This window comes from Rhinoderma darwinii, chromosome 5 (genome assembly GCF_050947455.1).
Source record: "Rhinoderma darwinii isolate aRhiDar2 chromosome 5, aRhiDar2.hap1, whole genome shotgun sequence".
NCBI lineage: Eukaryota > Metazoa > Chordata > Amphibia > Anura > Rhinodermatidae > Rhinoderma > Rhinoderma darwinii.
Window position 1 is genome coordinate 284,791,501 of NC_134691.1, and position 22,487 is coordinate 284,813,987.

Genomic DNA, 22,487 nt, shown 5'->3' on the forward strand with positions numbered 1-22,487 from the left:
GTTATATAGAAATGATTTTTCACCCACTGCCACCAGGTATTGCTGGTTTAATAGGTGAAATGCTGGTGACAGGTTCCCTTTAATAGATTTAACAAGGGTTGACTTAAAAAAGCAGATTGTCCCCTTAGGGTCAATTAACACAGTGCACAGTGTTTTTTTGTGAAATCACACGCAAACCAGCACAGATTTGCGGTGATTTTGTAAAAATGGAGGCAAAAAAAAATGTATGCCTACACCGCGTTAATAAACCCTAACTTTATGCTGAATAGTGGACACCACAACCCATTTGTAAATCATGTAATTATTATACATCTGCAAAGAAATGTTAGAAATGACAACCACCCCAGACACCGTTTTGGGGCATTAAGGGTGGGGGAGGAGTATATTTCCACTGGTTCTATACTGATTCAATTTATATCCGATCGCTATAGTGCAGCTCTGTGCGGAAGCCATTTATTTACAGTCAAGAACGGGATCAGATCCCATCATGTGTAATCATGAAAGCCTTTACCACCCAAAAAAACTTTGGGAAAGGCTATCGTGATTACACCTAAAAAGATAAGATCCTGTTCTTGGCTGTAAATATGAAATGTTTCTTGACTTTCTATAAAACCCATTACAGATGACCTGTCACCACTCCCAATATGTCAATTTTACTAATAACTTGTATTCAGCATAAAAGAACAATTCTGAATTCTTATAACACTGTTTTCTGCCATTCCTTTATTATTACTCCTAAAAATGTATGAATAAATTGACAACTGGGTGTTACCAATCCCCTTCTGAATAGAGGTTTGTCTCTACGCGCTCTGTCTGTCAGAACTGATTGGACAGTGTCAGACTCTCTAGGGACACTTCCCCAACTGGTAACACCCAGTTGTCAATTTATTCATAAATTTATAGGAGGAATAACAGAGGAATGTCCCAACAGAGTTCTAAGAAAAAGTGCTCCAGAATTGTTATGATGTGACAGATCGTCTTAAAGCCTATAGCTAATTTCTATCACATATTCAATACTTATCCCTCACTCTAGGCTAGTGCGAGAACACACATAATTTGTTCATACCGGTTTAGTGGAACTTTTTTGTGGCGATTTTGCGATAATGTTCGCAAAAAAATCACCACAAAATTGGCATGTGTGAGTCGACCCATGGAAGCAGAATTGTTTAACCAAATAATTAGGAACAATATTTTCTTTTTCAAAGTGACGCACTATAAGGCCGGGTTCACACGTAGTGTAATTACTGCAGATTTTCCACAATGGATTTCGTTTCGGAAAAACCGCAGCATAAATCTCATTGACGCGCTGCTTAAATGATAAGTGGAAAAAGCGCTCAGAAATTGACCTGTGGTGCGTTTTTTTAAACTGCATCATGTCAATTGTATTTGTGTAATCGCTGCTTTTTTGTCGTGGGTTTTCCCCATTAAATTTAATTGACAAGGGAAAACCTGCAACAAATATTAGATGTTGCGAATTATGTGGTGGAAAAACTGCGATTCCGCCACAAAAATCGCAACTCGGAGAGAAAAAAAAATCTTCGTCCAGGGTGTCCTCCTGGGATGACCTTCCATGCCAAGAGACTGCTGCAGCGGTAACATGGGATAAAACTTTTTTTTTTTTACGTGCATTTTTCCACAGCGGACATTTCAGCCGAAAAACTGCACCTTAGGCCCCATGCACACGACCGTAAAAAACCTCCGTTTTTGCGGACCGCAATTGTGGTCCGCAAAAACAGAGCCATTCACTTTCATTGAACACTGACACCTTTCTGTAGCACTACGGAAGGGTGTCAGTGCCGTGGAAATGTTCCGGGAATTATGGAACATGTCCGTTCTTTCGCATTTTGCGGGCCGTGCTCCCATACTTTGTATGGGAGCACGCCCCGAAAATGCGCCTGTCAGTCAGCGGCCGGCCATGCCCGTGATCGCGGGCCGTGATTGCGGGCACGGTCGTATGCATGGGGCCTTAATTTGTAGTTTTTCGGCCGGAATTCCCTGCGGCAACCAGGGCTGATACGCTGTGTGCTTTTACACAGCGTATCAGCCCTGTGTGAATATACCCTAAGTGTCTTTCCAAATAACGAGAGGTATTCTTAAAAAAAAAAAGAAAATGTATTTAAAATTTTCAGAAATAAAATACTAAAATAAGTCAAAGTATAATATCATAATCACAAAGTTATGTCCTTAGTGCGGAAATACAGCCTTCATATATCGATTACAGACTTGAAGAGCAATGCTTATTTCGTAGGAAATGGACTCACAGGATTGAGTTCACATTGAAAACTATATGGTCAGAGAGAGGAGAGCACTGTATAAATCACTTACAAGTAGATGTTTAACAGATTTTTCACTATGCTGTAGGGGGAATTTTTTTTCTTTTTTAAACTTTTAATAATTTTGTACATAAAAAAAACTTTATTTTACACATTTTTACTTTTTTTAAATTTATTAGTCCCCCAGAGGACTTGAACCAGCGATTGTAGGATCGCTTGCACGATATACAGCAATATTCCCCAATTTGAATATTGCACTATTTTGAACATAAAATAAAGAAAACAACACAGGAAAAATGGCACAAACACACATGGCTCAGTGGTTACTACTGCTGCCTTACTGCACTGGAGTCTGAATCCCACCAAGGACAACATCTGCATGGAGTTTGTATGTTCTTCCTGTGTTTGTGTTTTTCCTCCGACACTACAAAAACATATATATAGGGTATTTAGACTATGAGCTCTTGGGGACAGTAAGTGATGACCATTTCTTCACAGCGCTGCAGAATAAGTTGGTGTTATATGAGAAACATAAATAAATGAATGTTCACACAATTGTCAACCTAGACTGCACTGAGGTGAGTGTGAGTGTCCATAAATGCAATCAAAAGGAATTAACGCTTATCTCAACTGGGGCTTGTCTATTGGGCCAGAAGTTTTTCTCAAAGGCTGGGCTCACGTTAAAGTACTGTGCCTTGTGCGGTTATTGGCAAAACTCATGTGAAACACGTATCTAACATGTATTACCTGTAAAAAAAAAAACACTCAGCCAATACCAACAACGCAAAACTGCGGCATGGTTTATGCACTTTCTTTTGACCGCTCAGTACTCTATTGTAACGTGTGGACCCAGTCATAGGCCTGTTTTTTAGGCGCACTAATATTATTGTGAGACAACCCTTGGTTATGCTGAACTGAGCCGGACTGTTAATAAAACAGACACAGAGCATTTTGTCTTTGAGATAGTATGTGCATGGCAAACTGTGCAAGAGATGCAGCAAACATGACTAAACAACTCGAATAATCCACGGGAACATCAAAAGGTAGAACCGTGTGTGTGGATGAAAAGCACCTGTGCGAAAAATCTCACGTTGTCCTATTTGTATTCCTCCATGGAACCTGTTAATAGTCGCCTGTCACTTAGTGTCCAGTAGTGTCCAGGCTGCTTTGACACCGGATGAGACTTGGGGATACCTTAAATGCTTAAAGAAAGTGATTTTCTTTCGCAGCAGGAGAGCAGAATCCTGCCAGAACCTCAATCAGTTATCTAAGGAACAGCCAGGCAACCGTTGATTCTGACATGCTGACAATTCCGCAGTAAATTACAGTGAAAGCAACTGGCTGTGTCTGTTACCTTGCCTGCCCCTACTGAATAACATCAAAATGATTATTATCGCAAAGTCAGTATGGGGTCTTTTTGTTTCTGTATGATAAAAGGGGCTCCACCACTTTTGGTATTAACATCTTAATCTGTATAAATTTTTATAAAGTACAGTATACTGTAGCTGCACCATAGATACTATGGAAGTTGTACACTATTTTGACTGACATTACACCTCCCAACATGAGACCCAGTTGTGACCCAGTTTTCCCAGACTACTAAATGACATAACTGCCCAGTTGTGCAGCAACGTGGAAGCATAATAGAGTTGCTATTAAAGGCATGTAAACACAGCCATATTGATCGTTGAGGACTCAAACTGGCAATACTTTTTCCTAAAAAATTGTTTTGATATTTTTTATTTGTTTCCATTTTTTAGTTTATTCAATTTTTACATGTTCCACCAACAATCTAATCTGTGTGGGCACAAACTTAGAACATAAGAAGGACTTTGAAGCTACCAGATCCCGTGTGACCTTGTTAGATAGTATCAAATCTGGCTGGCATCTGCTTCTCCTCTTTATTAAAATAATCGTTTACACTCCGCTACATAGTTTTATATGGTTATTCAGATTCTGCCGACCGGTATTAAAGGAGAGTTAACCGCATTTGCGTGATCTCGCGATTGAAGCTGGGATCACACTGTGCAGGGAAGGAGGGAAGCTGTATGACGTTGGTTGGACAGCATCATACAGGCAACACAAACACCGCCCACAGAGAAACCGCAGCGTTACCGCCACTTTGGCTAGTATAGTTTTGTTTGCATATTTGAAAAAAAGCTCATAACTTTTAAAATATAAAACGTTTTGGGACACAATTTTCACTGGAATTATCAGCGTGACAGCACCCATTAGATTTTTTAGGAGATTGGGCATTACTAAACTACTGACAGATCCTCTTTAAATGTGGCCCTACTAATATTATTACATTGAAGTTTTTCCTCTTGATTCTAAGTAAATTAAAAGGTTGAATTCTTTGTTTCTTAAAGGGGTTGTCCAGTCCCTAAAAATTGATGGCCTATCCTCCAATAGCTGATGGGTCGGGGTCCGACTCCCGGGAACCCCACCTATCAGCTGTTTTGAAGGGGGTACAGCGCTCGTACGAGCGTTCCCCTTTGTTTCTTCTTGCTCAATGTGAATCTTCAACACACATTTAGCGGCGATTCACAGGTTTTGCAGCCTTACTTCAATAGGAGAAAAGGCTGCAATACTGTGAAGGATAGGCCATCAACTTTTATTGGCTGGAAAACCCCTTTAAGTCCTTGATACTTCTGTTGGGGCTCATGTATGAAAAAATGAAGGTATTGCGTTTAGCAATCAGTCCAACCTGTGCCAAAGAAAGAACAGCTGAGATCTCTCTAGATCAGGGGTCTCAAGCACGCGGCCCGCATGCGGCCCCTGGCGCTGTCATCTGCGGCACGCGGGACACAGAGCCGCTAGTATAGGCTCTGCTGCGAGACTCTGGAATTCCCTGACATCACTGTCCACATATGACCAGCGATGTCTGGGGCTTCCCCAGAGCCGGAGTCCCGTGCAGAGCGCTAGTACAGGCTCTGCTCCGGGACTCTGTGGAATTCCCTGACATCGCTGTCCATATATGGACAGTGTGTCAGGGTCTTCCCCAGAGCGGAGTCCCTGGCAGAGCGCTAGTATCGGCTCTGCTTCGGCACTCTGTGAAATTCCCTGACATCGCTGTCCATGTATGGACAGTGTGTCAGGGTCTTCCCCCGAGCGGAGTACCGGGCAGAGAGCTAGTATCGGCTCTGCTCCGGGACTTTGTGGAATTCCCTGACTGACATCGCTGTCAATGTATGGTCAGTGTGTCAGGGTCTTCCCCAGAGCGGAGTCCCGGGCAGAGCGCAGGTATCGGCTCTGCTCCGGCACTCTGTGAAATTCCCTGACATCGCTGTCCATGTATGGACAGTGTGTCAGGGTCTTCCCCCGAGCGGAGTACCGGGCAGAGAGCTAGTATCGGCTCTGCTCCGGGACTTTGTGGAATTCCCTGACTGACATCGCTGTCAATGTATGGACAGTGTGTCAGGGTCTTCCCCAGAGCGGAGTCCCGGGCAGAGGGTGCTAGTATCGGCTCTGCTCCGGGACTCTGTCCATATATGGACAGCGATGTCAGGGAATTCCACAGAGTCCCGGAGCAGAGCTGGTACTAGCGCTCTGCACGGGACTCTATGGAATTCCCTGACATCGGTGTCCATGTTTGGACACACGATGTCTTGGGCTTCCCCAGAGCCGGAGTCCCGGGCAGAGCGCTAGTATAGGCTCTACTCTGGGGAAGCCTCTGACATCGCTGTCCATACATCGACAATGATGTCAGGGGCTTCCCCAGAGCAGGAGTCCCAGTGATGTCAGGAGCACAGCTGGAGTGCCAGGAAGAGCCTACTAGCGCTCTGCCCGGGACTCCAGCTCTGGTGTTTCCCCTGACATCTCTGTCCATATATGGACAGTGATGTCAGGAACAGAGCTGGAATCCCAAGCAGAGTGCTAGAAGTGGCTCTGCTCCAGGACCCCAGCTCTGGGCAAGCCCCTGACATCACTGTGGCAGTATCTGCGGAGGTCACTGTGGCAGCATCTGCGGAGGGCACTGTGGCAGCATCTGCGGAGGGCACTGTGGCAGCATCTGCGGAGGGCACTGCGGCAGCATCTGCGGAGGGCACTGCGGCAGCATCTTCGGAGGGCACTGCGGCAGCATGTACAGAGGGCACTGCGGCAGCATGTACAGAGGGCACTGCGGCAGCATGTACAGAGGGCACTGGCATTATCTAGGGGTGTGTTGCATTATCTACAGAGGGCACTGTGGCAGCATCTACAGAGGGCACTGTGGCAGCATCTACAGAGGGCACTGCGGCAGCATCTACAGAGGGAACTGCGGCAGCATCCACAGAGGGCACTACGGCAGCATCCACAGAGGTCACTGCGGCAGCATCCACAGATGCTGCCACAGTGCCCGCCGCAGATGCTGCCACAGTGCCCTCTGTAGATGCTGCCACAGTGATGTCAGAGGCTTGCCCAGAGCTGGGGTCCCGAAGCAGAGCCACTTCTAGCACTCTGCTTGGGATTCCAGCTCTGCTCCTGACATCACTGTCCATATATGGACAGAGATGTCAGGGGCAACACCAGAGCTGGAGTCCCGGGCAGAGCGCTAGTAGCACTGTGGCACTATCTAAAAAGGGGCTGCCCAATCTTGACATGTGTGTCTGCCAAATGCTGCTAACTGAGCCGCCGGACTGCATTTAGCGACACTTAAAGTGGAAAACTGGATTGTTGAAATAAGCACGTGGAGAAATATCTCACATTTTAAATCTAGCGGTATTATTATAGTAATGTAGTATTATTATTATTATTATTATTATTATTATTATTATTATTATAATTATATTAATATAGTGTTATAGTAGTTCAAATAACTAATTGATTAACAATAATTTTGTATTGTATCAAATTTGAAAGTAATGCGGCCCGACCACTTCACATTTTTTCTATATGTGGCCCACTTACCCGGCCGAGTTTGAGACCCCTGCTCTAGATGTTCTTGGAAGCTCTTGTCTCCCCTACTTTTTATACATGTTGCCCTTTGAGTTAAAGTCCTTAGAATTTTTTAATTCAGTGTATTAATATTAATAGATTAATTGGATTTGTTGTCTAGAGAAACCAATCCGAGTTCAGCTTCTCTTTTCTTGGCTGCAATAGAAAAATTAAACATAGTGCTTCTATTTGCTTATGGTTTTTATTTTTCTTCCATTACTTATGGCCCATTAACTGCAGTAAAATGCAGCATTATGTTAATCATATAAAAAGCCTCATAAGCCTGAGGATCTTATTTTTAATTTTTACTTTCTTGGTTTATTTTTTTTTACTTGTTCACGATAGATTAGATAGATTAGATAGATAGATAGATAGATAGATTGATAGATAGATAGATAGATAGATAGATAGATAGATAGATAGATAGATAGATAGATAGATAGATAGAATTTGTGGTGGTTTATGTGGGTGTCGTTGAACTGAAATAAACTTGTCACTATGCCTTTTGTCCACATGGTGGCAGCATTGCTTGAGAAAACATATTTTACAATAAAGTCTTCATAAAAAATACAGAAATGCGTCCCATCAGGCCCAGTAATGAAGTGGTTGAATAGTTTTATTGATTGAACTACTATATTATGCTTAAAATGTAGTTATTGCCAAATGACAGATGTGACTAACAAAACTGCAGAACCTAATGAAATTGCTGTAACCCCTTACCGCCGCAGCCATTTTTCTGTTTTTCACTTTAGTTTTTTTATCTCGACCTTCCAAAAGTTATAACTTTTTTTTTTTTTAGTCGATAAAACCGTTTGAGGACTTGTTTTTTGGGGGACGAGTTGCAGATTTTCACAGCACCAGGGAAACTGGAAAAAATTATTTATGAAGTGGAATGGGGGAAAAAACTGTGATGGGGTGGGGTTTTCGTTTTTACGGCATTCACAGTGTGATAAAAACGACTTAGTAAATTGAATCTGTGGGTCAATTGCAGCGATAACAAATTGATGTATATATTTTTTTATGTTATACTAATTTTACAAGGAAGAACCTGATTGTTAAAAAATAAAATTTGTGTTTTTGTCGCCATATTCATATATTGACAACTGGGTGTTACCATTACCTTGTCAAAGCCTAAGTCTGTCAGCACTGATTGGACAGGGTCAGTCTGTGTAGGGACGCACCCCCAAGCGCTAACACCCAGTTGTCTATTTATTTATACATAACTTTTTTATTTTTCCATCGATTAAGCGGTATGAGGGCTTATTTTTTATATGGGGTGAACTGTAGTTTTATAGTTTCTGTATTATTTTGGAGTACATGAGACTTTTTGATCATTTTTTATTCCATTTTTTGTGGGAGATGAAGTGACCCAAAAAAAAGCGATTCTGGCATTTGAATTTTTTTTTTATGGGGTTCACCATTTGGGTTAAATAATGTTATATTGTAATCATCCTGACTTTTACGGACGCGACGATACCGGTTATCTTAATTTCACATTACGTTTGGGGGGGGGAAGGTTTTAATGCTTTATTAAAATGTAATGCTTTATATATATATATATATATATATATATATATATATATATATATATATATATATACACACACAAATTTAAAAAACTTTAACCGTTTTTAACTTTTTTTTATTCTCCCCCTTGGGGACTTGAACCAGTGATTGTTGCATCCCTTGCATGATATACTGCAAAACTAATGTATTGCAGTATATCCTGATACTGACAGTCTCCTATTAAGCCCTGCCAAGACAGTGCTTGACTGGAGTACCAAGATGGCAGACCTGGGGGGGCTGCCATGCCAACCATCAGCACCCCACGATCACATCATGGCCGATGCAACATAACAGAGGACCACCCCCTGTTTCTAACTGCTTAGATGTCACAGTCGCTTCTAAGGGGTTAAACAAGTTGGATCCCGCACCTTACACTGAAGTGTTGGCTGTTACGTACAGCTGACATGCTTGTTATATGGAGTGGGTTGAGACCATCTATATTCGCTTAGACCATCAGAGATATCGGGTATATAATATTTAACCACTGGAGATCGCCAGGATGACCGAAATACTATTGCTAACCACTAAACCACTCTATTTAAAAATGTGTGATGGAATTTAAAAGTTGTCAAAGTCCATATCAGGGGAATATTGTTGTCTCCGTTGTGGGCACCAACGCACTTGGAAACCCTCCGTTTGTCCCTGTTCAGGTCCAGCTGCCCTTACTCCCCAGCGATCAGCTGTTATTGCAGGAGGGAACTGCAGTGGCTGTAATATAATATTACACTGTACTTATTCAAATGAGTGACCAACCATGTAATACATGTAAGTGTGCCAGAGTTGGAGACCATCTTTAAAGCAGCTCTGTGTAAAGGAGGGGGATTTAGGGTCAGTTCACACTGAGTTTTGTGGAGCTAATTTTGACGCGAAAACCGCGTTGCAATCGTCTCAAAAAAATGGCCCGAAATCTCCCCCATTCATTTTAATGGGAGACAGAGGGTTGTTTTTTTTTCCCCCTGGCAGCTTTCAGGAAAAAAAAAAGTGCCATGTTTTTTCTGGCTGTGGTTTTCGCCTCTGATCTCCCATTGAAATCTGCGGATTTCATTTCAGAGCGTTTTTTGCAGAAAATGCTGCGTAAAATGCGGATAAAAAAGCATCAAAACAACCTTTGCAGTTCAAAATCCTAAAGGAATTTTGAGGCAGAGTTTTTCTGCCTACGAAAAACTGTGTGAACAGGGCCTTAGAGCGGGGAACCTCTGTCTATAATGTCGAAATGCCAGTTAGGACAATCTCTGTAGACTGCAGGAGCAAAATAGGACTTACATGTTAACAAGGAAAGATGCCATGTTTCCCAGAGAATCAATCAGCACCCGCCATGCCAGTTGGAACAATCCATAGTCTGTTGATGGGGACAAAAACAAGACTGTCATGAAATGATCTGCTGATGGATATCAAAGAATTTGTTCACAAGAAACTGTGTGAGTTACTATGGGAAAACCCTTACTGGTAATTGTAACAAATCAGTTCATATCATTATATTAAGAAATTTTAAGTAGATCATTCATGAACTTGTTGTTGATCACATTCCCCTTTACCAGCTGACTTGCCTATCCATAGTTCTTTAAATACTGTGAATTGCAGAATCAGCAGAGCAAGTCCTGCAGTACAATGGAGAGGACACAATGTACTGGCGTATTTACAAGAGACGCTGGCTTTGTCATTTTTGAGCTTCCTGTAAATCTCTTTGCAGGGCAACATTTCATCCGTGATTCATGGTGGCTTCTGGTTCATTTGTCCCTGTACAAACTCGGCTTAGTGTTTGATCTCTATTAAATGTGACCAAAAAAAAGGCAATTTATATTATTCTGATAACTGTAGATGCAAGAAGTGTCAATAGAAGTTTGTTTGTTATCCCCTAGTCCTTCATATAGATAGACTATAATACTTCACGTCCTTGAGTTACTGAAGCATCTGGCTAGAACGTTGTCCCTAATCAATCTTATAATTTAGGTACATTGAGAATCTTAATCCTAGTCTCTATGGTTATTTTCTATTTTGAGATGAGTTTTGTTTTTTTTTATTTAGGAAAGATTCCCTGCCCTTGAGCATCAGAGTACATATAAAAATATATAAATAAATAATTAATCTAAACAGATCTGAATAGATTTTGCCATTCTGTCATCTTCCTAACTAAATGTATAAATTTTTTGTTAATGTACTTATTTCCACCTAGAGGGTTATATTCAAAATCATGCAATATGTTGTTATGTTCCTATGTATCTAAAATTTTATCCATAAACCGTCCCCATTTTTCAAAGAAAATGTTTTTATTTTTAGGCTCAGCAGAGAACAAATCTCTTTTTTCTATTTTAATCATGGCTTTTAGATCTTGAATTACCTCTCTAATTGATAGAACCGTTTGTGACAACCAGTGTCTCAAAATATTGCTGTTATCCACCAATAGCACCATATGGAGGATTTGTGGAACATATTCCCCTTTTTTTTCCTCATGGTGGAAAAGACAAATCCAAGGATCGGTTTCATATTCTATCGTACCCAAATATTGGATAAAATCCCTCCCACCTATTTGCATTTCCAAAAACATTGCATCACATCTGCCCTATTTTGTCCACATTTGGCACATTCCTGTTCATAACCTTCCATATAATCTTCCAGTGCTAAACGATATGCCACATAAGCATTATTATACAACATAAACATATTTTGAGATGAGTTAACTGGTTCTGAGATGGAACCAACAGAAATCTAAAGGTGGGCCCAATTTATTAAGATGTGCATGCGTCTTAATAATTTTGCCGCATCTTTGGCTTTCCATGCGACAAAAATGTAAATCTTCGCCTTCTATGAGCAGATGTAGATTTGCACCATAATTTACAACAATTTCTGGCATAAGTGGTGGTAAATCTGTCAGTTTGCAGATGCCCCTCCAACTAAACTCCATTTACTTTTCTCACCACTTTTGAAAAGGGACGAGAGGTGTGAAAAGTCGCAAATTATAGTGCAAATATAAAGTGTGTGCCATAATTTGCAGCTACTCTACGCCTTAAAAGTAACACAAAGCCTTTGTCTAAACTGTGTTTTTTGGTCTTTTTCCATCTATCTGCATGTCTTTTAAAAATTCATATTTTCTCTCACCCTGCTGAATGGGCAGGCTCTTCCGAGTGTTATACTATAGGTGAGAGCCACATTCTGAGCCAATCAGATGTCTCCTTGCCAGTGGCGGATTAAGTAGACCATAAGCCCTGGGCTGTTCACCAAACTTGGGCCCCCCTTCCCCAACGCTGCTCTGCCATGTCTATAGTGAACACCACCTATTTGTGCGAGCATTGACAAATGGGTGTTACGATTCCCCTTGTCAAAGGGCTGTATCCCTACATACTGACCGTCTCCAACCATCGCTGACTGTATCACACTTCCTCTTGACAATGGGAATGGTTACACGCATTTGTCTATTAGTCCTGGGTACACAAAGATATGTAGAATACAAGGATTTCCTACAACAGACATTTCAGGAGAGGGGACAGATCCCCTATAGATCTAGTGACTCACATGTGATGTCTTCTCTGATGGGAGTCGTTTTCTTTTCTTCTCCATCTGACGCAGACCGTTATGGTGACTTCTCCTAATGAGACATCTTTGCCCATCACGTCTGCAGCCATTTCCAGCCTTTATAGAAACCCACAAATTTAGACAACAAGGCCCAGAACCGCACATTAAAGGGGTTGTCCGGGCACAGACCGTTTTTTATACTGATGACCTATCGATGTGCCCGGACAACCCCTTTTACTCAGACTAATAAATTTGGACACCAGACTGGATCATAGAATACATACAGACCCAGACCTTTTAAACTATTGCAGTCCCCAGACCAGACCCCCCTAAACAAATACAGACCCCAGAACAAGCACCCTAACTAAATACAGACCTCAGACAGGACCCCTAAATACAGACCCCAGACCCGGCCCTCTACACTAATAATGACCCCAAACGTGACTCCCTTAATCCAGACCCCCTAAACTAATACAGACCCCTAAATAAAGACCCCTAAACTAATACAGACCCTAGACCAGGCCCCCTAAATACAGACAGCATAAACTAATACAGACCCCAGACCCCTAAATTCAGACCCCTAAATACAGACCCCAGACCTCAAACTAATACAGACCCCCTAAATACAGACCCTAGACCTGACCCCGTACACGAATAATGACCCCAGACCTGACTCCCTTAAGTAATACAGAACCCAGACCAGATCCCCTAATCTAATACAGACCCCAGATCGGAACCCTAAATACAGACCCTAAATAAAGACCCCTAAACTAATACAGACCCTGGACCAGGCCCCCTAAATACAGACCTCATAAACTAATCCAGACCCCTAAATACACACCCCCTAAATACAGAACACAGACGTCAAACTAATATAGACCCCCAGACCCCTTAAACTAACACAGACCCCTAAATAAACCCCTTAAACTAATACAGAACTCAGACACCCTAAATACAGACCCCAGACCCCTTCAACTAATACAGACACTAAACTTCCTAAATACAAACCAGACCCCCTTAAATGCAGTCCCCAAACCAGACACCCTAGATACAGTCCCCAAACAAGACCCCTTAAATACAGTCCCACACCAGACCCCCTAAATACAGACCCCTTAAACAAATCCATCCCCTTATACTTACATAGCAGCTCACCTCAGTCTTCTCTGTGGAGTCTTGCTGCTGCTCATGGACCTGTGGTCATGTAACCAGCAGGTCTCTAAACAGTAGTAAGAACTGAGATGAGGTCATGTGACTTTATGTCTAAAGGTCCTTTTGCAGGACATATACAATGCCGTTTCGTTGACAGAACTACATTGTACTTTGGGCGGCCATGGGGCCCCCGGGAGCCCCGGACCCCGGGTGGCCGCCCAAAATGATGATCCGCCATTCCTCCTTGCTTCTGCTCCCCCAATCTCTCACAACATATAGTGTCACAGACACAAAGAAAGAAACTGCAGCTGCATCCCCCCTCCTCCCTGTTTTCTATTACTGTATTACGCTAGACTGATAGTTGGGACTGATAAGGTTTTTGAAAATTTACAGAGAACCTGCGGGCATGAGGGAAAGGGGAACTGCAGGAAGAAGAGGAAGATGCCACTTTAACCTAATAAGATTTATTACAAAGTTTAATGTATTTATATGTACTACTGATTTATGCAAGAAAAAAAATGATCACGCTTATTAAAGGAGTTGCAGGGCGCCAGTTTTCGTTCTCTGCTGATGTTACTCTTATCTTCTTAAGTATGTGTATAACATGAAATTCCCTTCAAATCAGCACATATACTGAAATGAAACTTTTCTAGCATGTTTTGCTTCTAAAACCGTTTTTCTCTGTGTATTTTATTCTAGGCCAGAGCTCCAAAAATGTCAGTTCATCTCCGAGCATAGAGAGTTTGCCTGGAGGCCGTGACCACACAGAATCTCCTCCTCTGTCAGCTGGGAAGAAAGATTCCTTCTTCAGCAATATCTCTCGCTCTCGTTCTCATAGCAAATCACAAGGGAAAAGAGAGTCTGTAAGTACCGAACCTCTCACGTGCACTAATGCTTCAGGTTTATTTTGTGGGCTAGAAAGAGATATATGATTAAATTGAGACAATTGTAATGGTTATCTGAAAATACAGAGGGCAGTTACATCCTCACATCATTTCATTATTAGATATTTTCATGGCAAAGACGTTCTGCAGAGAATTCCCTATTTATTCATTCAACACAATCTAATTGTTATCCTGTGGGCACACAAATAAGTGCAAATATTTAAATCAATTCAATATATATTCAATTAGTACTATCTAGAGTTGAAATCAAAGCACTGGAGGAAAACTGTGAAGATACTATCAATGTTATATTGTTTACAAAATATATTTACATGCCTGATCTCTGGCATCCAATGGTACAGAACTCCCACCGATGTGTTTTATAGAGCAAAAATAACTGCAAAATATTTTCCCGTTATATATAAATCGTTAATAGGTCTGTGCACAGTTTTTGTTCGCGCACATCCGTCCCTGTCCCTTCTGGGGTTTAGAATTTACTAGACACACCTATTAGTCCTGTATCATAGAGCGCCACAAATGTGGACCAACAAAATATTACAGCATTAAAAACACAATTTTTAACCCTCCTACATCTTCATGCTAGAAATGTACTACTTCGTCATACACAGTTTAGTTAGTCTTTTACCAAATTGCTCAGGTTACATGTTTATTTTGGATGTGACAGGCACAACTAGGGGTTCAATTATTGGTTATGTATCATGCAGGCCAAGCCTTTTGTAGCACAGATTGTTTTGGTTTTTTTGACACAAAACTTTGATGTCTGTATATAAATCATGGGGTTTAGGACTGAGTGGGGACCACCCGTGCTCCAAGTAACATACAAGACTTTAATTTAACAGGACCGATCATAATGTTAATAGCTTTAAGTACAATCGTTAAAGGGAAAAAATATTTCTTGTGTTCTAGTTGCGTCAGATTTTCTAATAATTACATTTTTGGGTTACAAGAACGTATGTTGTGTATGTCTCAAGAATTCAGAGCCTCATAAAGCATTTATATATAGTTACATAGTTAATCAGGTAAAAAAAGAAGAATTTCAATCAAGTTCATCCTTTCCCAAATCAATTATCCGCCTCATTGTTACATTAATTAGAACGTTCAATGTCATTAGATAAGCATCCAGCCCTTCTTTAAATGCTGTCATTGTATCTGCCCAGACTATCTCTTGGGGTAGGGCATTCTCTAGTTTAACTACTCTAACTGTAAAGAACTCTTTCCTATGTTAATGTTCACATCACATTTTACAGTCCTTCTCAAATGACAGTTTTCTTTTTTTCTTTTTTCTATTCAAACAGATCTGTTAACGGTCTGTCTGTCTCCTTATGACAAGTTTCCACCAGGATCTGTTTTTTCCAACAGGATAGACAAACGCAGATTGTCTCATTTTTCTGTCCTGTTAAATAACGGTATCCCGGCGGATTCTTATTTTTGTACAATGTAAGCCAATGTCAACAAGATGCTACAGGATAGGCATCCTGTTGCACCATTCTGTTTGACATTAGTTTTTTAAACTTGCATTTAAGGCTATGTATGCACCATCTTTTTTTACCTAGGTTTGATGTATTTCCAGCAGAAAGCACCCGATATATGTGTTGAACGTATGGATGCCCCCTTAGGCTATAGAGGCATCCGTTAAACGGATACTTCATGAAAAGCTATTGAATAGGTCATGACGTATCCGCGTAACGGGTGTCTACAGTGGCATCCGTTAGCCATAGGCTACCATGTAACAAAAATAATTTGTTTAATGTATATGTTTTTAACTGGACTAGTCTAGTACGCTATTCTATACCTTGTTTTTTTGGTATACTGGCCAGGCGGGGCTGGAAGGACACTCTTTTGGCCTCCGTCTGACAATGGAGCCCTATGAATATGATTAGCCTGTACGTCTGGAGATGTCTTGATGTATATGCTAAACATAATCAAAAACGTGATGTGAACAGGGGGACCTGACGTGTCTATGCATTCTCAATTATTAAAATGTGTAATGCTTAAATTCCCCCATGGTGACTCTGCTGAGAATATTATCAAAGGGGTTGTCCGGGCACAGAACAGATTTTCATGCTGATGACCTGTCCACAGGGTAGATCATCAGTAAATTATCGTGGGGGTCCGACACCCGGAGCCCGCACAGATCAGCTGTTCCGGCTGCCTCTGGAAACCAGATATCCGTGCCGGAAGCAGATGGTTTCGGTCACAGTATAGCGGCTGTGCTGTAGTACTGTAACTCTACTCTTATTCAAGTGAATAGAAGCAGAGATGCAGTACTGTAGCACGGCTGCTGTTCAGTGTGCGGAGCTAAATGCTTCTGACACTGGCCACCGCATAACATCCGGAGCCCGGAGGCAGCTGGAAAAGCTGGTCGGTGCGGGGTCCGGGTGTCAGCCCCACCAATCATATACTGATGACCTATCCTGTGGATAGGTCATCAGTATGAAAAAATGCCCTGTGCCCGTACAACCCCTTTACACTCTTTATAGTTGTTTGATAAGAATTCCAGCAGCAGGGCACCCTGTGATCGGCTTATTGTCAGAGGAATCTTGTAACGAAAAAGGATTGAATAAGACAGACAACCTCTTTAGTAAAAACTTTTGCTTTGAATTCTCTGGCTCCTGCATCTTTTTGAATGTCAGCGGACAACATTGCACTTTATACCTAAGCCTTGCAAAGTGCTCCCTATGATCGACTTTCTTGTATTGTATTATACAGAGATACTAAGCATTACACAATATTCAATGTAAGCAATGCAGTTCCATTGCTTTCAGTTGACACCGGTGGTTCTCCAAAACAAAGTAAAGTTAGTTGTATTACTTCATTCTAGCCAACAGACAGGAGTCCTACGTATATCTACAAATGTGTAACTATAGGTGGCTGGCAGGACACGTGCTCCAGCAGCTGAGCTGGAAGACAAGGGAGCGGCATTGAGCCCACTGCGACGCGGCCAATATAATTTGGGCACGCTGTTCAGCACGGTTGTCAGTCCTTTTTAATGGCTGTGAGTAAAAATGCTGTTTACCTTTAAAATCGTGTGGCTCTAAGGATCTATTTATTAATGGCTGCACAATTTTGCAGGTAACCATCAGTTTTACCTGCAACACGGTGGGCCATTAACAAACAATTTGACAACCGCACTGAAAAGCGTGCCGGCACGTTATTGGCTGCGTCACAGACGGTTCAATGCCGCTCCCTGGGGGGCCTTACCTTGTGTCTTCTAGCTTAGCTGCTGGAGCACATGTCCTGCCAGCCACCTATAGCTATGCTCTTCTAGATATAGGACCCCTGTATTTTGGCTAGAGTGAAGTGCTACAACAAATTTTACTCTAAGTTTTATAGAACCATTTCTGTCAGTTGAAAGCAATGAATGTGCATTTTTTGCATAGGCTATTGTGTAATGCTTTGTATCCCTGCTAAGACACTGCAGGAAAGATAAGTAACTACATAACAGTTCTTCCCATGATAGAAGTCGATCATAGGGAGCTCTCAGCAGGGCCTCCCCCCTACCCTCCCAGCTACCAACTGGCCTAAGGGAGGAAGTACAATATGAAAAGGGTTTCTTAAAAAGTAGACCCTATGTAGGATTAACAAAGCTCAATTGTTAAAGGGGTTGTCTGAATTAGAAAAAAAGTGCGCGCTTTTTGTTCTGGACACAGTGCCACTCTTAACCATTGACAGTCTGGTATTGAAGCACCATTCAAGTGGCAGGAGCAGAGCTGCAATACCAGACACGACATATGGACGGAAATGGCACTGTTTCTAAAAAAAAAAAAAAAAAAAGCAGACTCTCTTTTCTATTCTCGGACAACCCCTTCAACATAAATTATAATATCATGTACCAGAGTATAGTGTTCCATGTGTGAATGTTGGTTCTATGTATGTTCGCATCATACCCAAGAGATTTGATTGTTATTTTTGCCAATAGAAATCTGCCAGTCACTTTGTTGAATGCCATTGTTGCTGCCAAATAGATGTGCAACATTGAAATCTTTATAGGAAAATGTTTTTTTTTTCTTATGATTTTGGTGCTCATTTCTTTCTGACAACAAATAATGTGTTGCATGTTATATGTAAACTTGCGTGTAGCCGGTCACAGCCCAGCAATGGCCTATGTTATCTGGGTTTGTTAGACATTCTGTGCTTCCTGGCTGACAGCCTAAAGTGACATTTCATGGTCGGTCTTTATTTTTAGACTGGGCCACAGCTGCAAATGAATTTCCAATATCCATTGTGTTTTATAAGATTACTTGTCAATTTGAGTTTAATTGAAATTGACATGGTTTTGAATTCATTTGAGTTACATTGGCAGGTGTTAACTATTTTCTATACGAAAAAAAAATCTATATTAATCAAATGAGAAAGACGCTTTCGTTCTGAGCCAGTCATCGGTAATAGATTGCTTCTCAGCTTTCTGCACCTGCTAATTGGCTTTGGTAAGGTGAATAAGCAATAACATAGATGAAGCAACACACCCAAATTCACGCCTATCGATCTATTGCTATAGTGATCATTCTGGTGCCCCTTTTTATTTTTGAGAGATCAATAAAACATGGGCCTCAATGCTTTAGCATGCATCAAAATGAAAATTAATATGTACCTCAAAGACAGCCCAATAATGGCCAATAATGGCCGTTGACGTACACGCCAGGGAAAACTCCCGACTTAGGTGTACGACGTATCACACTGTACAGGCATACAGCATGTTACATGGCCCATAGGGGTCACATTGTAAAAAAAAAAAAACATAAATTGTGTGGTATAAGTTTTTACTGTATACTGTTCTATACTGGAAATGCGTAGTCTACAATGCTATTCCATACCTTTTTTATTTTTGCGATAAACTTCTACCGGCCGCCGGAGGACAAAAGGACTCTATAGGTTAATAGATTGCTTCTACGCTTTCTGCGCTTACTAAGGGCCTGTTCACATCAGCATTTGGTTTCCGTTCATTGGTTCCGTTCAACCTTTCCTTCGGAGGAACCGATGAACAGAAAGCCAAACGGAAACCAATTGCAATGGAAGCATTACCATTGAAATGAATGGTAATGCAAACGAAAGCTATGGTTTCCGTTCGGCTTTCCGTTCATCTATTCCTCTGACGGAAAGGTTGAACGGAAACTAAGGACAGAAGTTGTCAAACTAACCTAATCTGTTTTTATGAAGAGGTGAGCAGAAGTCTAGACAGAGGGGCCGCTGTGGATTTAGTGTTTTTGGACTTTGCAAAGGCATTTGACACTGTCCCCCATAGACGCCTAATGGGTAAATTAAGGACTATAGGTTTAGAAAATATAGTTTGTAATTGGATTGAGAATTGGCTCAAGGACCGTATCCAGAGAGTTGTGGTCAATGATTCCTACTCTGAATGGTCCCCGGTAATAAGTGGTGTACCCCAGGGTTCAGTGCTGGGACCACTATTATTCAACTTATTTATTAATGATATAGAAGATGGGATTAATAGCACTATTTCTATTTTTGCAGATGACACCAAGCTATGTAATATAGTTCAGTCAATGGAAGATGTTCATGAATTGCAGGCAGATTTAAACAAACTAAGTGTTTGGGCGTCCACTTGGCAGATGAAGTTTAATGTAGATAAATGTAAAGTTATGCATCTGGGTACCAACAACCTGCATGCATCATATGTCCTAGGGGGAGCTACACTGGCGGATTCACTTGTTGAGAAGGATATGGGTGTTCTTGTAAATCATAAACTCAATAACAGCATGCAGTGTCAATCAGCTGCTTCAAAGGCCAGCAGGATATTGTCGTGTATTAAAAGAGGCATGGACTCGCGGGACAGGGATGTAATATTGCCACTTTACAAAGCATTAGTGAGGCCTCATCTAGAATATGCAGTTCAGTTCTGGGCTCCAGTTCATAGAAAGGATGCCCTGGAGTTGGAAAAAATACAAAGAAGAGCAACGAAGCTAATTAGGGGCATGGAGAATTTAAGTTATGAGGAAAGATTGAAAGAATTAAACCTATTTAGCCTTGAAAAAAGACGACTAAGGGGGGACATGATTAACTTATATAAATATATTAATGGCACATACAAAAAATATGGTGAAATCCTGTTCCTTGTAAAACCCCCTCACAAAACAAGGGGGCACTCCCTCCGTCTGGAGAAAAAAAGGTTCAAGCTGCAGAGGCGACAAGGCTTCTTGAACGTGAGAACTGTGAATCTATGGAATAGCCTACCGCAGGAGCTGGTCACAGCAGGGACAGTAGATGGCTTTAAAAAAGGGTTAGATAATTTCCTAGAACAAAAAAATATTAGCTCCTATGTGTAGAAATTTTTCCTTCCCTTTTCCCGTCCCTTGGTTGAACTTGATGGACATGTGTCTTTTTTCAGCCGTACTAACTATGTAACTATGTAACTAAACGCTGATGTGAACAGGCCCTAATTGGCTTTGGTAAGTTGACAAGCAATAGCCTACATGTAGCAGCACATCAAAAGTCAAAGGACTCTTTTAGCCTTCGTCGGGTAAATGGAGCACTATGGATATGCTAAGCATATGCGTCGGGAGCTTTCCCTGCATACACTCTAAGCAGACATCACTAACCTGATATGAACAGGACCTAAGCAGTATGAACCTGTGCCCCCTCTACAGGCATCAGAATGGTAATCCACTCAAGATTTACCCATTTCTCCTTCAAAAAAATGGGGAGGTAGAGGCCAAAGAAGCACTGGTTTCTCCCTTCGAGAATTGGGGGGGGGGGGGTGATGGCACAAATTAGCACAGTAGGGGACCATATTTGTTTTTTCTATAGGGCTACTTTTCCTTATGTATCTTTCTGAGTCACTGGAAATGCAATAAATCTACTTCATTTTAGCTAATCCTTCACCTCCTTTGAGCTCCAAAACTAATGAGATGTTGTAGTCACCATGTAAACTTAGCACCTGCCGTCCACTGGTGGATTTGCCAACTGGCACACCGCAGGACATAATACATATTAAGGGTACACTCCAAAAACATACTGATTGGTTAACTGGCTTCCTATGAACTTGGCCTTAATGTGTGTTTGAGGTAGGGTATTAGTATTGTGAGCTATATTGGGTAAGGGACTTATGTGCATGGTGATCGCACCGTGGAATATGTTTTATCGCTATATCAGTAAAATTAAATAAATAAGTAAAATCGAAGTAGCATTGATTTAACCCTAATCTCTTACATTGATGTCCTAATTCATCTGTCTAAACAAGAATTCAGACCTATTGACAAGACGGTAATTGCTGTGATTTTCTATAAGATGACAATGAAAGATTGTTTAATTTGGCTTCAGGCCCTACAGCAGAATTTAACAGTTGTCATTGACAGCTGCGGACTAGGGATTGAGGGTGGCCAGCATTACTTCTATGTATTTTTTCTCTTTATTGTGCTGGCTGAAAATGAGAATCCTTATTGATACATCTGCGTTTGTGTCAAGGATCTAGGTACCTTGACATAGTTGAGGCAGCTGGTTTGTGTTGCAAATTCCTCAAATGTCAGGCCGTCCATTTATCAGGAATCTGTATCATGTTTTATGAGCGCTTGATGAACAATGTATGTAAGGTTTGGATAAGAGTAAAATGATAATATATTTTATCCTTCACAATAGCAACGCCAGCTGTAATAGCACTTTATACTGAATGTATTCATAGTTCCATAGAGCCATATCCAATGAGCCGATATCCATATGGCACTATATCCAGCGGTACTTCTACTGATGGGTATTAGGTTTTCTGACCCATACAGCATCAATATTCATCAATCACTATACGTCATGGGTGATTAAAGGACCCAGCATTTTAGTGATGTAGGGACCAACTGCTGGGTAGGTTCACATTGCAGGCAATGTGCAAAAAAGCATGTCCGCTGGCATTTATATTGTTAGCAATGAGCTGGCATAGTCTGAATAGAAATCTTAAGTCCCCAAATCCCTGGTACACCAGGTCATTCAAATGATTTTGTAACATGGCCTGAACACTTGGCATTGAAGAAAGACACTTGGGGCCTCTCGTATCAAAACCATCTGAGAGAAGAAGTTATAATTTTTATTTATATTTATTTATGATATTTTTTGTAATACAGTAGTTGCAACGCATTTCTCCCATAAGGAATAATCATATTGAAGTTGCACTAGCCCAACTGGTTCCTATGGGACTTTTTCTTGGACAATTCTGATAGAAAAG

At 41.3% G+C, this 22,487-nt stretch overlaps 1 protein-coding gene across 3 annotated transcripts in view; it reads left to right on the plus strand.

Annotated features, from left to right (window-relative positions):
* Nucleotides 1–22,487, plus strand: part of TBC1D5 (TBC1 domain family member 5) — a 475,979-nt gene that overhangs the window by 397,042 nt on the left and 56,450 nt on the right. For all 3 annotated transcript variants that reach the window (XM_075827228.1, XM_075827227.1, XM_075827229.1), the window contains one exon: nucleotides 14,115–14,278. In XM_075827228.1, the coding sequence (XP_075683343.1) occupies nucleotides 14,115–14,278 (164 nt within the window). The remainder of the gene's footprint in view (nucleotides 1–14,114; nucleotides 14,279–22,487) is intronic.